Genomic DNA, 25,388 nt, shown 5'->3' on the forward strand with positions numbered 1-25,388 from the left:
TTTGTTGACCTACACATCATTAGTAAGTTTGGTTCCTACTGGCATTAGCTATCCAGGGTTAAAATTTCATGACACAATTTTTCTCCACACTGTATACTGTCTAATTCAAACAGGCATTGCACAATCATCACTATGCACTAACCATGATGGGAGATCCATGACAGTTGAAACAAGCTGAGTCAACAAGCTGCCTTCAACAGACTGCTGCCTTCACTAAGTCTGAATTGCTGCTGGCTTGTTGCCTTTCCACCAATGGGTCTTCCACAAGCTAACTCATCTGCTGCTGTTCACCTACTTGTGTACTGAGCCTGGGCCATAAAGCTGCTCAACTGTCACTGCCTGAATGGGTAAAAACTGTCACTATTCACCACTCTGTACAGGCACATGTCACTGCCACTGTACATGCTGGGGGCTGTAGGTTGGCTCCACCTGCCCTTGTGTACGTCACGTCAAGTCCAGGTCAGCCATCCTGTGTCGGAACCTCTGATACTTTGCTGACTGCATCAATCTGCTGGTCACTGCAATATCTGAGAGAACATGCCATGTACTATCTGTACAAAGAGCAGCTGCTAAAACCTGCATACCAGGGCCACTGTTCCTGCAGCATCTTCACAGCTGTAGTTGTTGTGGAATAAAGGGAAAAGAGATTATTCAATAGTACCATTTACATGTTTGACTACCTTCTGACAGCTGCCATCACATGACTGCAGCCATACCCTGTGTGGTAAACAGTAGACATTCTGCCTATCACTGCCAGCCACTCCACCCACCTTCACAGCCATCCACTCCTAACAGCTACATTATGTACCTTTTGTAATAATTTACAGGGTGACCTAGGAATAATGGTCAATATTCAGAGATATGACAGAAACAATCATTCTAAGCAAAACAGTGTAGTAAACATGGGCTCTAAAATGAATACCTTAAGAGCTATGTGTGAGCTTTGCTAATGTGAAACACACCTCTTCTACCGAATCAGTGCTTATAGTCCTTAAGGCATGCACTTTACAGCTGATGTTTAATGAAACTTTTTTAGCCGGCCGCGGTGGTCTAGCGGTTCTGGCGCTGCAGTCCGGAACCGCGGGACTGCTACGGTCGCAGGTTCGAATCCTGCCTCGGGCATGGATGTGTGTGATATCCTTAGGTTAGTTAGGTTTAAGTAGTTCTAAGTTCTAGGGGACTTATGACCTAAGATGTTGAGTCCCATAGTGCTCAGAGCCATTTTGAAACTTTTTTACTTGTTTTGATCCATACTACCTCTCAAAATGCAAAACACAAAGAGCTCACTCTAGAAGAGTTTTTTTTCATAGTATTTAAGATGAAGAAGTGGTCATAGGTCTTAATGTAGACATTTTAGACCACGTGTTTTTGCTTCGAATGATCATTCCTGTCATATCCCTGAATATTGACCATTCCATCTGGGATAGCCTGTGGTTTTGATTGCACTGGAACTTTCAAGGTAAGCTATTTGACTGTCAGCAGCGATTCTAAAACCTGTAATTAGAGCTTGTGACTTCCTTTATCTTCTAGCTGTGGGGTGGGGTCATTTCTCAATTCTTTGTATATGGAATGATTCAGAAAATCACTCATTTTGAATTCATACACTGTACTTTCAATGATTACTATGAGATTTCTGATGTACTCCTGTAAAATAAAAACCTCTTTACTGTTCCTGTAACTAATTAGGGCAACTCTTTTTTCATGTCAGGTTGAGACAGTTTCTGGAGTGACACTGTGAATGATTGTATGATGACTTTTGCATGAATGCACTTGTAACCAATTTGGTCTTCCCTCTTGCATGTAATGTGAATCTGACTCATTACTTTTTTGTGTCAAAGAAAATGATACACAACAGTACGCTACATGAGAAAATAATGACTGTCCACATTATAACCAACAACATACCACCTGTAAAGCACCTGGTCAAAAAGCTGTAGTCTGGCAAATCTGTGCTGGTCTAGTGCCTAGCAGATCTATGTACCTTTTAGGTTCTGCATCTTCAAAGTCCAACCACATCATCAACATCTATAAAACATATCTGATCTTACCTACAGGACAGCTAGCAGCACATTTCCTGTCAGCATATGAATTCTGAGAATGAATTTGCTACAAAAATAATACTCTGAGGAAGTTGTTACATATAAATAAATCCTGAACAAATCTGGTGTAAGCTTAATATATTACAACTTCAAGTGCTGCCCTTGCAGAATGATATCTGACAGGATTTTACTTCTCTCCCAACTGTTGGAACTCATAACTTCATCAGGTCCTAATTTTCCTCTGGCTTTATACATCACCTTAGACTCATCTACCTCTTTGGAAAAAGGGGGCCTCTGCTGCTGCAAAGTAAGCAGTATTTTTGCTTAATACACAGTTCCTTTCTACCTGCCAACCTTTGAACTTTCTAAGCACCACGACTTCACCTGCACCCAAATGACATGCATTATCTCAGGCACCACTGCCCCACTCTGTGACAATGCTGCAGCCCACTCACTCCTAGTACTCATGAATTTTGTTGATCAACTGAATTAAAACTTGAATATCTCATGATTCAGTGCTCAGATCATGTTGCTGTATTCATCAAAATTATTACAGTACAAATCTCTATACAACTAGATATGATTATACTTGCTCTGTTCTTTCTTTCATTATTTTAATGTATCCCACCATGGGTAAGAAGTACAGTGAGGGTGGATAGTGGGCAGACATGACACTACCATGTCTCAGAGTGGGGTCCCACTGAATAAAAAACTGTTAGGCAGCACATATGTAGTCACCAAGCAGATGATCTGTGTTGACATATTCCCCACAGTGTGAGACACCTAGTTTCTTTTCTTCGGCATGATCTCAATAAATTTACAATTTTTCATCACTTAACTGATTCGATCAATGCATAGGCAAGTTTTCACATTTGAAGATAATACTTGCTTTTCTGAAATAAAGGCTTAATCACACTGGTAGTGCAATGCACTGTTTATGCAGCTTCTGAAACATCTAAACTAAGATAAGAGAGCAACATGTAGTTGTTCTCCTGTTCCTTTGCCTATTTTGTTTTCAATGTACCACATAGTTCATTGTTTAGCCTGCACAAAAACCTGCCATCTAATATAAATATATTTGTCCATCTGCACTATGCTACAGCCAACCAGTACCTTCAGTATGAAAACACAACATTTATTCACTCTTGAACTGAGTCATAATGTAAGTTCTTATACTTTTCTGGCAATTTATTGTCATCTCATACAATCGAGTGTAATGCCAGTAGTTTGCATCTTCCCAACACAATATTTTTACTTCATAACTTGGTGTTTTCATCAGGTGTTCCCTAAGACAGGTCACTTTTCTGACCAATTGTTTATGCCTGGGAGGTGCCTGGTGTTCACTATGCTGTCCTCACAAATTGTGGCTCTTTTGTGTGGTGGTCTCCATCTCCAGGCATTCCTTCTTCTGCCAGGGCCCATTATGGGTGCCTTGATGCTGTAGACATTCTTCATGCTGTTTGCAACCACTGCAACTTTCACTTGTGGCCATGTCATCCTGCTGGCATTTTGAATTCTGTGTACGCCTGTAAGGTGTGCTACCTGTGGCATCGGGCTGCTGTTGGCATTGCATATTATGTCTATGCATGCTGCAGCAATCTCTTGTGGTGCTAGCAGCCTTCTGGTGTTTCTTATTATGTCTACTCCCAGCTTATGCGGTGCCCAAAGTTTTATATGGTTGATGTTGTTCTTTGTCTTGTTTGTGACCAGTGAGACTGTCTCCAAAGGAGGTAGTTGCTGCCTGGTGCTTTGTATGAGGCCTGGTCATGTTAATTATATTATGGTCATCTGAGGTTCATTACCAAAGAAGGGAACTTCTTTCTGGGGTTACTGTAATAGTTCCAAAGCTGTAAAACAAAATGATTGTATCGCATTGCTGGCTTGGAGGCCACATCCAGGGAAGTTCGGCCACCAAGTGCGAGTCTTATTTCAGTCTTATTGAACCTGGGCCCACTGCATGGGAGCAAACATGTTGCCATTCAGCTAAGCAGGTGAACTCCAAAGCTGTATTCCACATCATACTAAGTTAGTATTTTGTTGATCAGGTTCCCCACCATCTAGATTTCAGTAGATTCATTGATGACACTATTTCAGAATCTAAGGGTTAGAGCCAGGATGCTGGTTTTGTCACAATTTAAGGTGCTTTTAAGTTCCAGTCTATAGTGGCCTGCCATAGCATGATGTATCTTTGGCTCTTTGGTGTTCCTTACATCTTATGTCCCCTGTTCTGGTGGTTTGACCAATGTAAGACACACCAAATTCACAATTTATATGGTAAATACCAGGTTTTCTTAACCCTTGGTCATTCTTCACTGTTCCAGGTGTGCCCTGATGTTGCTGAGTGGGGGCAGAACTCACTTTTGATTTTGTGTGTCTTCAGAATTTTGCTGACCTTAGCAGAGATTGGCCCTGCATATGGTAGAAAGGCGTCTGTCATGGTCTTTTCTACTTGTTCTTCTTCCATTGTACCAGGTCTGGCAGGATGTAATGCTTTGTGGATGTCCCTGGTTCAATATCCATTGTCCGTGAACATTATTAGATGTTCTAACTCCGTTGTCAAACTGTCTTGGCCAGAGATTGTCTTGGCCAGACATTGTCTTGGCTTGATGTACAAGTGTTTTGAGCACCACAGTCTTCTGTGCTGCGAGATGGAAGCTGTCAGCCTATAGATATAAGCTTACGTGTTGATTTCGTACACACACTGTGGCCAAATGTGCCATCTACCTTACTCTTCACTATGGCATCCAGGAATGGCAGTTGAACACCATTCTCTAGTTCCATGATTAACCTAATCTTGGGACTTCTTTAGTTCATATGGTCCAGGAACTCATCCAGTCTTTTCTGTCCGTGCGGCCAGGTGAAAAATATTTCATCAACATATCTGAAGAGACACGTTGACTGATAGGCAGCAATTGTAAGGGTCTCATCTTCAGATTTCCCCATAAACAGATTTGCCACTGCTGAGATAAGAGGCTACCCATCACCTCATATTCAGTCTGCTCATAGAACTGGCTTCTGCATAGGAAGTAGGTAAATATTAAAATATTCTTAAAAAGACTCAGAAGAGCTCCATCAACTCTCTCACTGATCAAATTGAATGCATCATGAAGTGGTACCCTGGTGAATAGAGAGACATCATCAAAGATGACCATGTTGTCTGTGCTCAAGAGTCATGTGTTTATGAAGCATTCGAGAAGTCTGAGTGTAGCAGATGTGGTGGACACACTTTCCCACATATGGTGCTAACATCGTATTAAGGCACACGACTGTAGGGTAGGTAGCTGCTTTGATATTGCTCATGATCAGACAAAGTGGTATGTCCTCTTTATGGATCTTGGGTAATCCATATAGTCTGTGTAGTGCTGGAGCCTTAGCTTTCAGTTGCTTGACAACTTTCTCAGGCCATCCTGTTTCCTTAAGAATGGTCTTGGTTTTTCTGTTCACTCTATTGGTGGTGTTCTTCTCTAGTGGACTGTAAGCAGGCTGCTATAAAAGGTGACAGATATTTTGGTCATAGTTGGTCTTCTTCAATATCAGCAATAGCAGGAAATTGCCTGGAACTAGAAAACACCATGAATTATGATAAAACCGGAAGCCCAGCTCAAGCTTCCAGATTCTGGGATTGTGTCATCAACGAATCTGTTGAAATCAAGATGGTAGAGCACCTGCTCAGTCTGAAAGCAGCATGTTAGCTCAGTATGGCATGGAATTCAGATTTGGGAATATTACAGAAACACCAGAAAAAAAAGCATGATACCAGCCCAGTATGACATGGAATCCAGCTTTTGAACTACTACAGAAGCATTGGAAGTAAGTTTCCTTTCTGGTAATGAACTTCAGACAGCGAAACATGTAATTGATGGGTTCAGACCTCATACGGAGCACAAGTTGTCAACTACCTCCTTGGGAGACAGAGAGGGAAAAACAAGATAGCTGGAAACATCAACCACTTGAACCCTCTGGCACCACACAACCTGGGAGCAGACATAATAGGGAACAGCAGACAGTGAATACTGCAGCAAGCACAGACATAATATGCAACTCCAACAGCTGCCTCATGCCACAGGTTGTGTCTTTCACATGTGCATACTGAATTCAGAATGCCAGGAGGATGAAAGTTTTGGTTCTCACAATGTGATTGTTTATCACACTTACCATACTGGTGAAGTAGTGATAATGACTTTGGTAGGTTGTATTATTATTCTAAGACCTTGACTCTCCACACTTGTAGTAGACGCAGGGTAGACGGTCCCGAAAGTGTTTTCATTTGGTTTAACTGAACTGGTGTATGTGAAAATATCTCTGTACCTGGTGATTTTTCTGTTTATTATCAATAGAGGTGACCTTGAAACACAAAAGAGACCCATAGTATAAACAAAACACATTGCTCCTGCCAAAGTCCAAGAAGTGATTCTTCTTGGATTTGTAGCTCTCAGGTTTGCCCTGGGGCAGTCACATTGAGTGTCTATGTGACTCAGTAGCTGTGTGTGGATCGATTGTGTGATTGTGCAACATAGGGCAGCAAAGACATAAGGCCCACCACAGGTAGCCCACTGTGCCTGCCCACTGCTCCCTAGCTTTGCTAAGCATGGCAGGTATATTTATCAAATTGGATATGGCTGATAATATTAATAAAGCTGAGAGTGGTATATAACTGTGACCACATCCAGTCATGCTGCAGTCTGGCTCTGGCTGCTGCAAAGGCAACTGCATTGAACACAGCTACTGAGCTATGGCCTGCTATGGGTGCATTATCATGTGCATTATTGTGCTACTGTATTCAAGAGTATTCTGAACATTGAAGCTAATAGTGGTCCTCAACTAGGTGTGGCCAAGAATAAACTGAAAGGAGTTGCCTCTAGAAAGTTGCCACTAGAGAAAGTAGTGAGGTCATGGACAGCATAAAGAACATCTACAGCATCACAATAGAGCTAGGAACATGCCTGGCAGATGCTGACCTAATACGGAGCACCATGGGATGGCCACCACTGGAGAAGAGAGCCACAACAGGCATAGATGGAAGAGGGAACTCCTGGAGAAATACACTACTGCAAGAAACAGCCACAGGAGGTGTGGACAGCATTGTGAACACCAGGCACTGCCCAGGCATGAGTTTGGGATCCAGTCAGCATTGTGACCAGTATCAGGAAACACCTCATGAAGACACCAAGTTACGACATTGAAATGTTATGTTGGGAAGATGGAGAACACCAGCAGTACATCCAATTATATGAGTCAAAATGGTTTAAGGAACACTCCACAAATATGAGGCTATCTGTGTGCTTCTGGCCTCAGTCCTGTTGAACTGATCTGGAATACTTTCAAGTGAGATGTCTACAACTTGGACACAGTTCTCACTAATCTCTATGAATAATGGGGGACAGTTGAACAATTATGGATTAGGCCATTTGCTTAACACTGTCAATGTCTTGTGGATTACATGACACAATGCATCATTGTTGTCAAAATTCAACAGATATATTACACTCTTTGAAAACCCTTTAAAAGCATTCTTTGTTACTGATTTAAATGTATTTGGGTTTGCATGCTTGAGTTACATAATCACAATTCACATTTCATCACCAGAGATGAAAAACAAATTAAAATTTGGAGTGTTTGGTAGATGATTAAGAAGAGACAGCACAAGTCTTCAGGGACCCCATAGTTAATATGTTTCTTGGTCCCTTTTATCATGGCTTCACATGTTGCTACCAGAGTGCTAAACAACCAAGTAAATTAAAAAAATTCACAACAGATAAATCATATTTTACACATTATCACAATGAACTGATAATTATGTATCTCATACAGTTCAGTGTTACTCACATAATAGCTTAAATCTAAATAAGAGAAATTACAGATACATACTTCTTTCCATGAGATGAAATGTACAGATTTATGAACCACTCCAGTGAAAACTGGTACATGTATTCAATATTTGGAAGATCACAAATGCAATAGTAAAGGAGAGCTGCATGATGAGCAACAGGTTGGTAACTCTGCCTGAAATTATCAATTCTTTTCTGAGTCTCCTTAGCTGCTATTTGTTTCACTGTAATTTCTTCAGACAACACCTGGAACAACATCATACAAAATCATGAAGCATGAAATCAGTGGCCTCTAGAGCAATAAAACACTCATAACACTAAAAATGAAGTACAAATCGAGTACTCGCTATAATTTTTTTATTTCAAAATCGTAGTGTATTACAGAAGGAAGTGAGTCATGAGGCTTACTCACTCACATTATCTCACGCAAATAAAATTATACATTAATAGGCAGAATCAGCCACCAGATGCTATATCTGTGGGGAAAAAAAAGCATCTGCTTAGAATGAATCCGCTAGTCTATAATCTCTCTTTTCTACTTCTGTTTTTATCTAATACTTCAAGCAAAATATTTATGTGACTTTACACAGACTGCACATACTAGCAAAGTCAAGATCTGTTTCATGTAAACATTATAGTTATATGGAATTTATCTCTTTCAGTTGAAATACACACAATACACAGAATAATTATCTGGGCACAGCTGAGTAAATATGAGACACCTGCCACAACTAAAAAAAGAAGCTATGGAAGTGAGACAGACTAGAGCCTACTGGGTGCTGTTACATCACGGTCATCTGCCTGCTAGTACAATTAGAACTGATGCTATGATGTCAGGTAGTTACCATATCATTGGGCAGCTAAGGGACTGGAGCTGGAATACCAATGATGCAGCAGGAAAGCAGATCCACTGCAACATTTGTTACCTCATTACTTCACATCCAAGTCATGGTTTTTTGTGGCTTACATGATAGAAACTGATGTAACAAAACAAGGCCAGGCCAAGTCCATATAAATTATCATATTTTTTGGTCAAAGGTAGCGTAGTCTGTCAGCCACCAGTACTGAGTGGGGACCTATGAGAGACTATGAGCCTACGAGTCTACATAGATCTACCAGCCATCATCTCTGAACTCTGTCACTGCTAGCTGCGGCCCTTCTACTGACGCCAAGTACAATGCTGTCGACTTACCACCCTCCATCTGGTGGGCCATCTGGGGGAATAATTCAGCTGCTGCCAGCTCTTATACTGATGGTTTACAGCTCAAGCCCTGACTGTTCAGCAATTCAGTGGCCATCCCCCAAGCAGGCAAACTCCTTGCTGCCTGGCTCTGCTTGTGTGGGCAGTCACCACTGCTTCTGTGAGCCATCTCATTCACCCTAGGTTCATCACATGATACTGCACATGCTACATCATGCACTGCTGGCCAGTCACTAGTCTGCATTACATGCCACCTCTCACTGCTGCAGTCATTGTCATGGCAGAATTGGTGCCATTGTTACCTCCATCTGCATGACACTGCAAGCTGTCAAGCTGACAGCTGACAGCAGCCTCTACTTGCAGGCTATATACAACTTATACACTTGGGATGTCAATCCTCTGAGTATCATCATGATTGTTGTAGTTGATTAAGCATAAGCAGATGTTTTAACACAGATGATTTTATGACAACATGTCGAACAATTATCAGATATCCACTCATCACGCCATTGGTACCACATCTAGGGTAGTTGACCATTGGCATCCTGACATCTCCCAAGCCACTTGCATTACCCAACATGGGGGTCTACCACTGCAGCCTCTGTCTACATTTTGACGGCAAAAGAAATTTGCTGGCCACCATCCCTGGGGAAGATGGCTTTACTATTACTGGGAGTGCAATGTTCTTGTGTTTTTGTTTGATTGCAAGGGTCACAGTGAGCCAATGGGTTTCGGTCTGGTGTTTCTTTCCACTACAGGGAAATTATGTGCAGACAGTGTTCTGGAAATTGTAGAATATGTGCATTACTTTGTTCCATTTGAATGGGAAACATATTTGGTTTTGAGGTATGAGTGCGGCTCATTGTGTTTAACCACTTTAAGCTGTAGTCATAAATATCTATGCAGACGGAAGATTAATTTACAATGATGATGAGGTCCCATACTCAGAGGAGTGTAGAGGATGATGCAGGAGACCAGAACCGCTGCACTAGGAAAGGTCCTAGTGGAGGTGGTTTGCCATTGCCTTATTTACAATAACAAGTGTTATATTAATAGTATATTTAAGTGTGGCCGGCCGGGGTGGTTGAGCAGTTCTAGGCGCTACAGTCTGGAACCGCGTGACCGCTACAGTCTCAGGTTCGAATCCTGCCTTGGGCATGGATGTGTGTGATGTCCTTAGATTAGTTAGGTTTAAGTAGTTCTAAGTTCTAGGGAACTGATGACCTCAGAAGTTACGTCCCATAGCACTCAGAGCCATAGCCATTTAAGTGTGATCATCACCATTTTATTTTGTTCTGTTGTCATTTGTTGGGTTTTTGTGTAGTTATCAGAGGGTCAACTACATCATCTTAAATATCACAGGGAGCTACACTGCATAAAATGTTGAAACTTTTTGCAGTCAAAGTGGCTCAGATGCAAGCAGATAGTGGAAATATATCTAAGAAAATAAAATCTGTGGAAGCAGACCAAGTGGATATAGCAGAGGGAGTAAAAGTTGAGAAGGAAAGGAAACTGAAGAACCAGAGAAAATGTGAGTGGAATCTAGTTCTTGAATACCACAGGGAGCTACACTGCATAAAATGTTGAAACTTTTTGCAGTCAAAGTGGCTCAGTTGCAAGCAGACAGTGGAAATATATCTAAGAAAATAAAATCTGTGGAACCAGACCAAGTGGATATAGCAGAGGGAGTAAAAGTTGAGAAGGAAAGGAAACTGAAGAACCAGAGAAAATGTGAGTGGAATCTAGTTCTTGATGGGCTGAAATCACTAAGTATCTACCTTCAGCAGAGTGCTAGGATTTTGAGGAAGCGTGAGAGAGTAAGATACATGAGTGCTCATACAGAAGCTGAAAGCAAGTTGAAGGAAGTTAGTAGGGTGACTTTTAATTAATATGAAAAGTACTAACATTGTGGAAGTTAAGAACACCAATGAACAATTATCAGGTCTGATATCTTGTGAAAATATGGAATCTAGCTGAAGTGTCAGAGGAAGTGAGTATGTGCTGTGCTGAAGTAAATGAGTGTGGGAGTAGCAACATGCATGATATTGATTTAAGTGCAATAATATTTATGCCATTGAGTGATATCTACATCTACACCTTCATACATACTCTGCAAGTCATCATACAATGCATAGCAGGGGTGGGTAACATGTACCACTACTAGTCATTTCTTTTCATGTTCCATTCACAAACAGAGCAAGGGAAAAATGACTGACTAAAAGTCTCCACATGAGACCTAATTTCTCTCATCATATCTTCATGGTTCTTATGTGAAATGTGCATTGGTGCCAGTAGAATGGATCCACATTAGGGCTCAAATGCTGATTCTCTGAATTTCTGCAATAGTGCCTTGTGAAAAGAGCATCATCTTCTCTTCAGGGACTTTCATTTTTACAAAGCATTTCCATAATACTCAAATGCTGATTGAGTCTACTGGCAACAAATCTAGCAGCATGTCTCTGAATTGCTTCAATGTCTTCCTTACATCTTACCTGTTGGGGATCCTGAACACTTGAGCAGTATTCAAGAATGGGTTGCACTAGTATCCTGTATGTGGTCTTCTTTACAGATGAATCACGCTTTCCTAAACTACTCCCAATAAACTGAAGTCCACAACTTGCCTTCCTTATTACAGTCCTTTCCATTTCATATCTCTTTGTATTCAGATTCTATCTGGACTTAGTGATTTATTTATTTTCAGCTCTAACAGTTGCTTCTCTGTGCCAGGGATGCCTATTTCTATAATGGTTCTTATCAAGGGGCTGTGGAGCCTGGTCCAGATGTGCAGGGATGTGCATGTGCCAACGATTTTTGTGTTATGAAGAGTGCCACTACTGACAGTGATACTGCAGAGGTTACAAAGGAAGTTATTAATGATGTTATTTATATTGTGAATGTTCTGAATAATCAAGTAGTACAGGATATTTTATTTCTGAATGATGCAGATTCTTTGCCACCTGTTATGGTGCTGCTTCCTTAGAAGTAAGGAGGGAGGAAGGATAGAAAGAGGAAAACTGCTTGTAAGGCTACAGATTCAACAGAAAAGTCTGAGTCATTGTAGGAATGTGTGCTTGAGGATTAGAATAAAGTCAATGGTACTTGCAGTGTTATGGGTACAGAGGGTAAGAAAAGAGTCAGGTAATGTTTCGCCAGCAGTGCACAGTTGAACTTGTGGAGAAATTGTTGCAGCTGAAGAAGACCACTACAAATGATACATTGTTGCAAAGGTCCATTACCTTGAAAGTAGAGCCACCTAAACTGCATATAACATCATTAAGATTCAGTTCACATGCCAAAATGAAACTGTTTTGGTAAAAAAAAAAAAAAAAAAAAAAAAAAAAAAAAAAAAAAAAAAAAAAAAAAAAAAACCTTACAAGATGACATGACATTGCAAGACATAGCTAGTTTTTAATTAGTGTCAAAAAGAATGGAAGAAATTAAACTGCTGACCAGTGTATTTTCAGTGATAATACCAGACACAGAATTTTTGAGAGCATAGTCTCAAAGATGTATTTCCTGAGGAAACATAAGGGTAACTTTTGTCTCAGAGACAAAGTTCTGGATGATGTGCCAAAGCAGTGAGTAAAGAAACCATCTGATAGGCAAGGAGAAATGTCAAGCACAAGAATCAGCTGAGTGGAACCAATTGCAGTGAAATGATTTGTTAAAGGAATTTCATAAGAAGGAAGAGCTTGGTAATTTTATTTTGCTAGTTTATTATATGACAGTTCAGCAGAGTGACGTTTGTGTGTGGAAACTAGAGAAATGGATTGGGTTATCTGTAGCAAGCAATAATTAGTTAAGTAAGAATTATATAAGAACAGACCTGATAAACAATCAAAAATGCTAAACACAAGAAGAAATTGAGCAGGATGATTTGCCTTTATGTGACTGCTGAGAAATTGGTTGGGAGAGGAGAAGTCAATAACATTATTGTATAAGTCTGTAAATGATGGTACAGTGCAACCATATTATTGTGGAGAGACAAAAAAAAAGTCCAGTAGAGTGCTTATAGAAAGTACCTTTCAAAGTTAAGAAAAGCCAATGAACATTGCTGTTTAAACTCTAGTAGTGTAAGAATGGAAACTGAATGCACTCTATATAATTGTCACCTTGTAAAATATGTATTGAGGCATTATAGAACTGCCAGGAGCTGGATCCAGAGGACCAGATCTCCTGAAGGAGGGAAACACATCGCAGTGCAAAATACTTTACTGTGCATAGTTGAGTAAATCTGAGATACCTACCACAGCTATGGAATTGCGTCAGACCAGAATTGACCAGATACTGTTATGAGAGGGTCTGCCTGCTAATTCAACAAGAACTGCTGCTATGATTCCAGGCAATTACCACCATACTTCAGGTGCTGCCAGCTTTTACATTGCTGGTCCACAACTCAAGCTCAGACCATTCAGTCATTCGGCTACCATCCCCTGAGCAGACAAACTCCTTGCTACCTGGCTCTGCTTGTGTTGGCAGTCCCTAGTGCTGCACTGGGCCATCTTATTCACCCCAGGTTCAGGACATGATTCTGTGCACCTCAGAATGCTATGCCATGGGCTGCTGAGCACTCACTAGTCTGCATTATCTGGCAACTCCCCCTGTCGCACTTGGATTCATGGCAGAATCACTGCTGTTTTTACTTCTGGCTGCATGACACCACAAACTGTCAGACTGACAGCAGACAGCAGCATCTACTTGCAGGCCACAGACTGGTTACACACTTAGAGTGTTAACTACTCTGAGTACCATTGTGATTGCTGTAGTTGATGAACAATATATGCATGTTTTAACAAAGATATTTCTATGCCAACATGTCAAGAGACATAAATGATGTAGGCTACAAATGACAGATTAATCATAATATGACAGCTATGGTTTGAGATGAACGTTACTACATTCATACAGTTCAATCATCCTATCGAGACATCCATGCTTTGAAGTGTTGGAATGACACGTCCACACTTTGAAGTGTTGGAATGATGTTGGTGTGCAAAAAACACTCATAGCAGTTACCAGTGATGGTGGAGGTAACAAGATAAACAGGACTCACCTCTCCCCCCTCCCCCCTCCCCCCCTCCCCCCCCAAAAAAAAAAAAACATTTTGCCTCACAATAAACAATGCCATCAACCTGCACAACAGACATTCACATTTGTAGACTGAAATGATAATGGTTGATGTGCACATGGATTTTCCCTTGTCCATATTCTGCAGCAGTTCTGTACATTGGCATGCTCTTGGAGATAGAGATGGGCTTTGTCTATCCACAGAACATTCCAAGGCCATTCATTGTCAACCTCCATGTGAAAAAGAAATTCCAGAGTCAACATTTATCTTGCTGGCATTTCAGCAGGAAGCAACTCCTGAACATGGATGATTCTGTATGGATAGCAATCCAGGATGTCTCATAGGGTTTTATTGACTGAGCTCATAGACATGTCCAACATTTGGGCAAATCCCCAGGTACTGCATGTTTTTTGGCTCTGAGCACAATGGGACTTAACTTCTATGGTCATCAGTCCCCTAGAACTTAGAACTACTTAAAACTAACTAACCTAAGGACAGCACACAACACCCAGTCATCACGAGGCAGAGAAAATCCCTGACCCCGCCGGGAATCGAACCCGGGAACCCGGGCGCGTACTGTATGTTTGCATATCACCACTGAATCCCTCCTGAAACGCTGTGGCCACATCTTCAACAGATGTAGGATCAGCTACTTTCCTCTCTATGTCACATTGCACTTCAAAAGAAACTGTCTCTTTGAATTTTGTAAGCTTTTCTCTAGATCCTTAGCAGACCTTGGACCAATGACTTTTTTAAATCCTTTAGTGTCCAGAATTTGTGCAGGGTTACTGGTGCACAGTCACCATTCTTGTAAAAGAGCTTTACCTCCTTCATGGAGACAATCATTTTGGGCATCTCGGATACAAACTGAGGAACAGCCAGTGCCATACATCTGTTGGTGTGCGTATTCGGATGTCTACAGTGGTCAAATTTCTGTTAATTTTTTTTTCTGTTTTTTAGATCTATGACATTTCCCCCTGCATCAATAATATGCTCTTCAAAATTGTCATCATTCTGAGCAGTGGCCCTCTTTCTACGGTGTTCTGAAACTGAAACTTTAATTATGGACACGATGTACAAAATATGTCATACATCATAATTAATTATAAGAAACATCAAATTTGTGTGTGAATATGAAACCAAAGATGTTAATTTACTGCAAATGCAGAAGAAAAACAAAGTTACAACTGTTAAGATAAAACTGTAGCTCAACTGAAAATAAATAAAGACAAATGATTTACACATGTGTATCAGGAAAACTGTTGCACACTACAATTGCCTATACAAGGTGTACATAAAGTCTGGGAACACTTTCAATTATTTATTGCATAAGAACTAAACATTGTATAGATGTCATACATATTGCACTTTGAAGAGAAACTCTGAAAATGTTTTTTACAAACATTTGATATGCAAATCATGAGTGTGCCAGCAGATGTCAATATGGTAACTGAATTCTTGCCATACCTGTCCCAGCATGGCATTGTCGACTGTGGCAGTCACTTCCTGTATTTTCTCCCGGAGTTCTGCTACATCACATTGTAGAGGCAATACATACAGCAGATCTTTAATTTGTCCCCACAGAAAAAAAGTAACACAGAGTGAGATCTGGTGATTGGGCAGGCCATTTCATGAAACAGCTGTCCTCTTCTGTAGCATGGCCGATCCATCAATGCAGCAGCCCTGTGTTCAGGTACCCACAAACTTCACGATGAAAATGGAGTGGAGCCCCATCCTGCAGAAAGATGAACAGAGATTCCGATTGAATTTGGGGCATCAGCCATAGCTGCAACATGCCCAAGTAGGAATTTCCAATGACAGTGCTCTCAGTGAAGAAGAATGGCCCATACATCTTCAATGAAATTCTTCAGGGTATCAGACCTCATCGTCATAATTTAAAATGCACCAACATTTCGGCCAGCGTTGCAGTTAGCCTTCATCAGGGCCTTACGTTAACTGCTAAATGAACACACTTGGTTCCTTAAATAGCTGCACGAGAAAACCGTGTCATTACTTGATTGGCTGTAAAAGGAGGAGGAGGAGGGGTGAAAGGTATGCTTTATTGGTGTTTCCTTTATTATCTGTCATTGGCTGAAATAGCTGTTTTCTATTGGTCTTTATATTAATCCACCCCATTGGAGGAGACGGACGAATAGCGAACAGGTTATGGCTGTGACGTCACACTGTTTCCATGCTGTCCAGAAGCCGGCTGCGGCGTGCCATTGCTTTGTGTGCTCGCGACCACTACTGCGGCTCTCCACGTGTCTGCATGGGCCGCCACGGCTCTGCCGCCGCTCTGTAGCCCTGCTATTGCAGGCAGCCAAGACCTCGGAAGCTTGTACCCGTCCTCTCTATTCATGTTGGCGGGTCTTTTGGCTATTTCTATCACCCCTCTAATCTTTCTTTTGAAAGTGAGAGGCTGCTTCGCCAGGACGCGGGCTTCTTGAAAAAATATTTGTTTCCCGCACTCGTCTCGGTGTTCCGCCACTGCTGACTTAGTGTGTTGTTTCAGGCGGATATATCTTTCATGTTCCGAGAGCCTTGTGCTAATCAGTCGTCCCGTCTCACCTATGTAGACTAATCCACACGCACAACCAATTTCATACACGCCAGCTGTGTGTAGTTTGTCAACTGCATCGTTGGTAGAACCGAGCATGTCTGATATTTTGTTTCTGCTTCAGAAAATTGGTTTGATGTCGGCTTCGGAACTAATGGCTATGGGAAGCAGATGATAGACAGCACCATGTCGACAAGGGAGAAGACCAATAGGGAAGAGGAGAAGAAGGCACAGAGCATTGATGTGTTACCATATGTACAAGGGGTCACCGAATGTATTGGCAAAATTCTACGAAAAGCCGACATCAAACCAATTTTCCGAAGCAGAAACAAAATATCAGACATGCTTGGTTCTACCAACGATGCAGTTGAGAAACTACACACAGCTGGCGTGTATGAAATTGGTTGTGCGTGTGGATTAGTCTACATAGGTGAGACGGGACATCCGATTAGCACAAGGCTCTCGGAACATGAAAGATATATCCGCCTGAAACAACACACTAAGTCAGCAGTGGCGGAACACCGAGACGAGTGTGGGAAACCAATATTTTTTCAAGAAGCCCGCGTCCTGGCGAAACAGCCTCTCACTTTCAAAAGAAAGATTAGAGAGGCGATAGAAATAGCCAAAAGACCCGCCAACATGAATAGAGAGGACGGGTACAAGCTTCCGAGGTCTTGGCTGCCTGCAATAGCAGGGCTACAGAGCGGCGGCAGAGCCGTGGCGGCCCATGCAGACACGCGGAGAGTCGCAGTAGTGGTCGCGAGCACACAAAGCAATGGCACGCTGCAGCCGGCTTCTGGACAGCATGGAAACAGTGTGACGTCACAGCCATCACCTGTTCGCTATTCGTCCGTCTCCTCCAATGGGGTGGATTAATATAAAGACCAATAGAAAACAGCTATTTCAGCCAATGACAGACAATAAAGGAAACACCAATAAAGCATACCTTTCACCGCTCCTCCTCCTCCTTTTACAGCCAATCAAGTAACGACACGGTTTTCTCGTGCAGCTATTTAAGGAACCAAGTGTGTTCATTTAGCAGTTAACGTAAGGCCCTGATGAAGGCTAACTGCAACGCTGGCCGAAACGTTGGCGCATTTTAAATTATGACGATGCGGTCTGATACGCTGAAGAATTTTATTGAAGAAGACAACGGCCGTGGAAGCCTACGCTTACAATGGCCCATACAGTTTTTGATGTGACAAGGCACAAAAAACTTTTACCTTTGGGGAATCACTCAAATTTATTGCATTCGTGTGGATGCTTTGTACCCCAGATTTGACAATTATGCCTGTTCACTTTCCTGTTGGTGTGAAAAGTGGCTTCGTTGCTAAGAATTAAATGATCAACAATGCCATCCCCATCTTCATTCAATTGTTTCAACTGCAAACAAAACTCAAAATGCTTGTCTTTGTAGTCGTCATTGAGCATTTGCACTAGCTCCAGTTTGAATGGTTTCATAGGCAACTTCTGTTGCAGAGCCTTCCACACTGTCATTGGAGCCATTTTGAGTTCACAGGACACACGACACACTGATTTCTTTGGACTCCTTATGAATGTCTCTTGTATGCGCTCCACATTCACTTCACTCACACTGGGACGTCTGCTTCTCTTAGCTGGGCACAAGCAACCCATTATAACCAATTTGTTGTGGCACTGGTAAATGGCCTTCCTTGTTGTTGGCTTCTTACCATACTTAGTTCTGCAGAACAGCTGTAGCACACTTATTTTTGTAGCACTCCAACACACCAAAAGCTCGCTCTGTACCTGAACTCGCTATGTTTGCAACTATCTCTGACTATCGGCAAATTACAACTACACTGTGGCAGTATACATGAAAAAAAAGTTTTCAGGGTTTCTCTTCAAAAGGACATATGTATGATACATGTACAATGAAAGTGTTCCCAAATTTATGTACACCCTTTATTGGATGAAAACTTATATTAGTAGGCCACTCAACTTCATATAAAGATATGCACCTGACTGCGCAATATAAAATTTCAATTTTTTCAGTGCTGACTGACTGCAGTATAAAACTTCAGTTTCTCTAGTGAATCTTGTCCATTTTGCTGAACAACTGACTATACACTGCCCTGAACATCACAGGCTCAGTTGTATCAACTCTCAGATATACACTCCACCCACAGGCCCTGGTGGGCACTTCAGTACTGACTGATTGCCATGTCACTCTTTGACACTGGAGTCATCTCAGGTGACATGGAGGGGTGTGAGGCCAGCAGACCAGTATCCCAATTGTTGGCAGTTTTCATCACCTGGAGCTGCTATTACTTGGCCAAGCAGCTCCTCACTTAGAATCATGAGGCTGAGTGCACTCTGTCCCTGTTCTCCCACCAAGGCAAAATCCCTGGACAGCCACTGTGGCTGAGCAGTTCTAGGTGCTTCAGTCCGGAACTGCAAAAAATGGTTCAAATGGCTCTGAGCACTATGGGACTCAACTGCTGTGGTCATCAGTCCCCTAGAACTTAGAACTACTTAAACCTAACTAACCTAAGGACATCACACACATCCATGCCCGAGGCAGGATTCGAACCTGCGACCGTAGCAGTTGCACGGTTCCGGACTGCGCGCCTAGAACCACGAGATCACCGCGGCCGGCCCGGAACTGCATTGCTGCTGCAGTGGCAGGTTTGAATCCTGCCTTGAGCGTGGATGTGTGTGATGTCCTTAGGTTAGTTAGGTTTAAGTAGTTCTAAGTCTAGGGGACAGATGGCCTCAGATGTTAAGTCCCATAGTTCTTAAAGCCATTTGAACCATTTAAACCAAAATCCCTAGTAATACTGGGAATCAAATGTAGATCCCCAATGTGCCAGTAAACTGACAGATATAATCAAGTGTCAAAAGAAAATTAGATTGAGAAAACTAATAAATTGTGAGACAGAATTATTGTTCAGTTCTATCTTCAAGAGGCAAAAATGTTTAGTACTACTAATAGACACATATAAAAATAAAATTGATAATACAGTCCTAGTTTTGGAACTATTAGCTCCTTCATCAAGCAGGAATGAAGGATAGATTAAAGAAAACTAAAAAGCAAGGGCAAGTCAGTCAGACACTAGGATTAGAGGAACGCCATTGACATCAGAGACAAAACATTGGTAAGAAATGTGCCAGTTAACATACAATGATGATAAGGACACAGTGAGAATACAAGATAGATTAAGGGAAAGCAAAATGAATAGTACAATTAGGAACTAGCATAGCAGAAAAAAAAGAGAAAAAGATGGGAGGTAGGAGATGAAAAACTAAAAGCAATAAAGAAAATAAATGAGATGTAGTAAATAGTGTAATCTAAAGAGGGAATGCAGGACATTAGCAATAAAGAAAGTAAATGTGATTTAATAAAAGTATTATCAAAGGAGGGGATGTGGGGCATGTTAATGGTAAGTAAGTCCATAAGGGTACCAGAATTTGAGAATGCACTTGAGGGCAAGTTCCCATCTGAAGAGTTCAAGGAAAAAAATAGTGTGGGAGGATCCAAAATAGCCCTGTGGTGTAGCAGGCCTTCAGGTCCCTGACTCATGTGGTACAGCATGTTCAGCAACTGGGTGTTGTCTGTCCCATATTAGGTGGTTCTTCTATGGTCAATTATGTACTAAGCCCATTTATTATTGATCATGCCTATGTAAAATGTCTTGCAGAGGACACAAGTTAGTCCACTAATGTACCATCTCTGACCTCCTACACTGTCTGATGCCTCCCCCTTTGTCTTCCCTACCCCTATCAACACTACAGGAGGATTCCTCTCATCGTGGTTTCTGGATGACTTGTTCTTAATTTTTAATACTTCCAACCTAACCCACACTTCTCCCCAAAGAAGGAACTAACAGTTTTAAAAGCCAGGATTATGTCATCACTTTTACTTTTATATGTATCCATTGGAAGTAGTAAATATTATGTCTCCCAACCAGAAATTCTGTTTCGTATTTTATATGGTATAACTAAATCTATCATTTAACACTTTTGGTCCTGGAATATTCAGACAGGCTGTGAAACAGCAAAGCAGAGTTGATCCATTTGCTATTATTCTATTCTTTTTAAATAACTAATTTTTTCTCTCCTTTTAATAGACTGTATTTGTACAACTATTGTATATAACATGAGCACACACAATATCCCGGTTCTTAAGTGTATAGTATTTTATATAATCTCATGACATACTGTATTGTTTACAACTGGCTGATTATCATGGTGTATTTGCTTTTGATTAAAGCCTTATTAATTAAGGGAAATTGTTTACTGAATTTGTTACACCAGTTTGTAATGATAAAATCTGAGCAAGTTAATCAGCAATTTTGAGCTGACTGACACCATTCATTAGAAATATTTGATTTCATTCTTTTCAGTAATCTGTTTCAGTTTTCCAACACTAATTAACTGAAATAATATTAGTAATTCAAGATTAGCCACACCCAAAATTGCTTTTGGCTTTTGAGCCATTATGCTCTTTAGATTTTATGATTTGACTTTATATTTCTTCATCCTCATTTTTTGAAACAGATACAACCCTTTATTGTTCAGTTTGTCACTAATTAAGAACCTACATGTATTAGCAAAATTTCAGACATGACAAACTTATATGTAAGTCAGTAATGTACCACAGAGGCATAAAGTGTACTACTAAAATAGTACTGTGGACTTTTATACTTTTCTAAACAGCCATTTTGTAGTTAAGTTCAGTCGCCACTTGATCTTTAGGGTCATCTACTCTATTAAATTTTCACCCTACTGTTTTATAGACAGTAATGTAATAGTCAAGATTATATATCATCATGCAGATTTTATATACCAGACCCACTGCAAAAAATAGTCAATCTGCTTTCAGCAATTAACACCTCTACATCACTCATTGATTAATCAACATGTAGTTCCCTATCTCTGTGAAGTTCTTCTGTAAAAATCAGTCTATGAGCGACTTCCATTATTGGTGTATTTTTGTGTCAACAACATGGACATCTGTTTCTATCAGTGATCAGAAAGTTTATTGTGTTGAAGGACTGCTGAATCAAAAACTAACCTTCTGATTTTTGGCTTTTATTTATTTATTTATATACTTGTTCCATAGATCTGTACATGTCAGCAAGTCACTCAGATGTGGAACGTGTCAATGTACATAATAAAATACATAGAATAAAGATATTGCTATAGTATTAATAACAGTGCACAAAAGTCATACTTATTAGCTTAAAAACTAGTCAACATAAATGTGAAGATAGCAGTTTCATATTTAGGGCATTATTGCATCTATTTTAACCTTGAACAGTAATCAAAACTTCCCACTTTGGGTTTAAAAGTGACCCAAAAATTGAAATGAGAAAAACAGGAATTTTTACATTAGGGCATTATTACATCAGTTTAACAGTAAACAGTGTCAAAAAATTTAAAAACATCTTTCCAATCTGGGTTTTACTTATTTCTCTGAAAGAATTCCTCTAGTGAATAAAGTGAGGTCTCAAGTAAATAATTTTTCAAGCTAAATTTAAATACTGATGTACTACTCCTTATACTTTTGATGCTGTTGGGTAGGGAATTGAAAATTTTCGTTCCAGCATACTTTACCCCTTTCTGAATAAGTGTCAAGTTCTATGACTCACAGTGGAAATCCTCTTTTCTTCTGGTGTTATGTTCATGATGTAGGCAATTCGTTTCATACAGAGTGGGGTTATTTATTATGAAGCACATCAGTGAATATATGTACTGAGATGTTGCTGTCAGTATTTCAAGTCGTTTAAAAAGATTTCGACATGAGGTTCATGGGGGTACACCACAAATGATTCTTATTGCTCTTTTTTGTGCTGTGAGGATTTTCTTTGCGGCAGGTGTATTGCCCCAGAAGATGATGCCATAACACATGATTGAATGAAAATAGCCAAAGTAAGCTGACTTTGAGATGGTAATGTCATTGTAGCGTGACAAAATTCGTAAAGCAAATGTTGCCGACGTCAGCCGTTTTAGTGATTGTAGAACGTGATGTTCCCAGTTCAGCTTACTGTCCACGTATACGCCTAGGAATTTTGATAAGTACACTTGCTTTATCATCTGATCATTCTGTGTGATAACTATTTCTTTTGGGTTTTTGTCGGTTGTCTGGAACTGGATAAAATTGGTTTTTTTCAGGTTTATTGAAAGGGAGTTAATACTAAACCAACCCAGAACTTCTTTAAGGATATCACTGACCTCGGATTCTAAGTCAGTAGTTGACACATTATCCACCACAATGCTCGTATCATCAGCGAACATTGTAAATTTACACTGCTTATTGATGGATAAAGGCATTCATATGTGAAGGTGCACTGTAAACATTTTTCTGTTGTCATACTGATTCATAGGATATTGAAAGTGTCTGGTTCAAATGGCTCTGAGCACTATGGGACTTAACATCTGAGGTCATGAGTCCCCTAGAACGTAGAACTACTTAAACCAAACTAACCTAAGAACATCACACACATCCATGCCCGAGGCAGGATTCGAACCTGCGACCATAGCAGTCGTGCGGCTCTGGACTGAAGCACCTAGAACCACTTGGCCACCACGGCCAGCCAAAGTGTCTGGCTGTGACTATATTTTTATGTGAGATCTGAGATTCCATCATATTGCTGTAAGTTATACAAGGTGTACAACTTTGTTTCGCCATTTTCCAATAGGTGGCGACAACAGTAAGTAGTGGTCAAAAGAAACAGATTGCAGACATCAGGCAGTTAGCTTGGACCTCAGTCAACAGAGCCTCATTCAAACATTAGTCGATTTGTGTCTGCATCATAAAGTTGTTCTTCGATTGAAAATGTCAGTTTACAAGCCCAATTCTCGTCATTTGTGGGAGGTGTTATGGTTTTGTTTCAGTATGAAGAAAACATCGGCTGAGTTTCATCAAATGCTCTCAAGTATATATGGTAAGAATGCTATTAGTGAAAGAACGAGTCATGAGTGGTTTCATTGCTTCAAGAATGGTGATTTTAACGTCATAGACTGGCACAGTGGTTGATAAAAGAATGTTTTCGAAGATGCAGAATTGGAGATATTGCTGAGTTAAGACTCCCGTCAAACTCAAGAAGAATTGGCACAATCAGTGGGAGTGACACAGCAAGCCATTTCAAAACATCTCAAGGCTATGGGCATGATTCAGAAAGAAGGAACTTGGGTCCCGTGTGAGCTGAAACCAAGAGACATTGAACAGTGTTTTTGTGTTTGTGAACACTTCCTTCAGAGGCAAAAACGAAATGGATTTCTGCATTGCATTGTGACCAGGGACGAAAAATGGGTTCATTACGATAGCCCTAAACACAAAAAAATCATGGGGATATCCCAGCCATGCTTCCACGTTGACGGCCAAACTGTGTAGTCATGGCTCCAAGATCACACTCTGCATTTGTTGGGACCAGCTCAGTGTCATGTACTATGAGGTGTTAAAACCAAGTGAAACAATCACAGGTGCTTGTTATTGAATGCAATTATTGTGTTTGAGCAGAGCATTAAAAGCCAAATGGCCACAATACAGCGAGGGGCACGATAAAATGATTTTGTAGCATGACAACACTCAACCCCATGTTGCAAAAGAGGTCAAAACGTAGCTGGAAATGTTAAAATGAGAAGTCCTACCCCCACCCACCATATTCACCAGACATTTCTCCCTCTGACTATCACCTGTTTAGATCAATGGCGCATGGCCTGGCTAACCAACACTTCTGATTTCATGAAGAAGTCACAGATTGGATCGATTTGTGGATAGCTTCAAAAGATTAACAATTTTTTCGACATGGGATTCGTACACTGCCCGAAAGATGGGAAAAAGTAGTGGCCAGTGATGGAAAATACTTTGAATGATACATGTGTAACCACTTTAATTCATTAAAGCCTCAAATGTTGGGGAAAAAACAGCAGAAGAAAAGTTGTACACCTTGTAATAAAACTGGAAACAAGTCAGATTAACTGAATACTTTGTTGAGTACATTATTTAAGAATTTTTCATAGTACAATTTCATGGTAATGCAACAGACTTTCAATGAAGAGATAATGAGAGCATTCAGATCACAGGTAATAATATTTCAGCTGCAACAAGCCTTGAAGAGACTAAAATAAACCAATACTTATTAAATATATACCTTAGATGAGTCCAAAATTTTTATAGCTCTTTCATCTTCCAATATGTTACCACTGCTCTGTGACAGAGCAATTAAAATATCATCTTCAACCTGCTTTAGTGATTCTCGATGAGAAGTGCTTTCAACAATCAGATTTTGGCGTGTCTCTTCCAACTCTGGCCTGCAATTTCAAGGCATTTCAGGAAACCATAAAATAAACATTTTGGATTTCAAGCAAACAGTAAGTGGAAGCTAAAAAAAAAAAAAAAAAAAAAAAAAGTAATCAAATATGTAAATAACATCACATGAAACTTGAATTAATTAACATATTTTGTAAAGAATTCTGAACTGCTGTTTTGCTATCCAGTGATTTACAGGAATGAAATTTAGTAAGACTGCACTGTAAGAAATAATATGTCTAAAACAATTTAATAAGAAATTGACAGGGACACTACTTACAAGGGAACCTCCCCATCGCACCCCCCTCAGATTTAGTTATAAGTTGGCACAGGGGATAGGCCTTGAAAAACTGAACACAGATCAATTGAGAAAACAGGAAGAAGTTGTGTGGAACTATGAAAAAAATAAGCAAACTACAC

The 25,388-nt window shown here is 40.5% G+C and overlaps 1 protein-coding gene across 1 annotated transcript in view; it reads right to left on the reverse strand.

Annotated features, from left to right (window-relative positions):
• The window catches only part of LOC126249484 (dynein axonemal heavy chain 7-like), a 1,193,512-nt gene that overhangs the window by 199,695 nt on the left and 968,429 nt on the right, over positions 1–25,388 (reverse strand). The window contains exons 44-45 of the mRNA XM_049951137.1: positions 24,811–24,970; positions 7,908–8,113 (exon numbers count right to left, since the gene is read on the reverse strand). Of these exons, the coding sequence (XP_049807094.1) occupies positions 7,908–8,113; positions 24,811–24,970 (366 nt within the window). The remainder of the gene's footprint in view (positions 1–7,907; positions 8,114–24,810; positions 24,971–25,388) is intronic.

The sequence above is a fragment of the Schistocerca nitens genome, chromosome 3 (genome assembly GCF_023898315.1).
Source record: "Schistocerca nitens isolate TAMUIC-IGC-003100 chromosome 3, iqSchNite1.1, whole genome shotgun sequence".
Taxonomy (NCBI): domain Eukaryota; kingdom Metazoa; phylum Arthropoda; class Insecta; order Orthoptera; family Acrididae; genus Schistocerca; species Schistocerca nitens.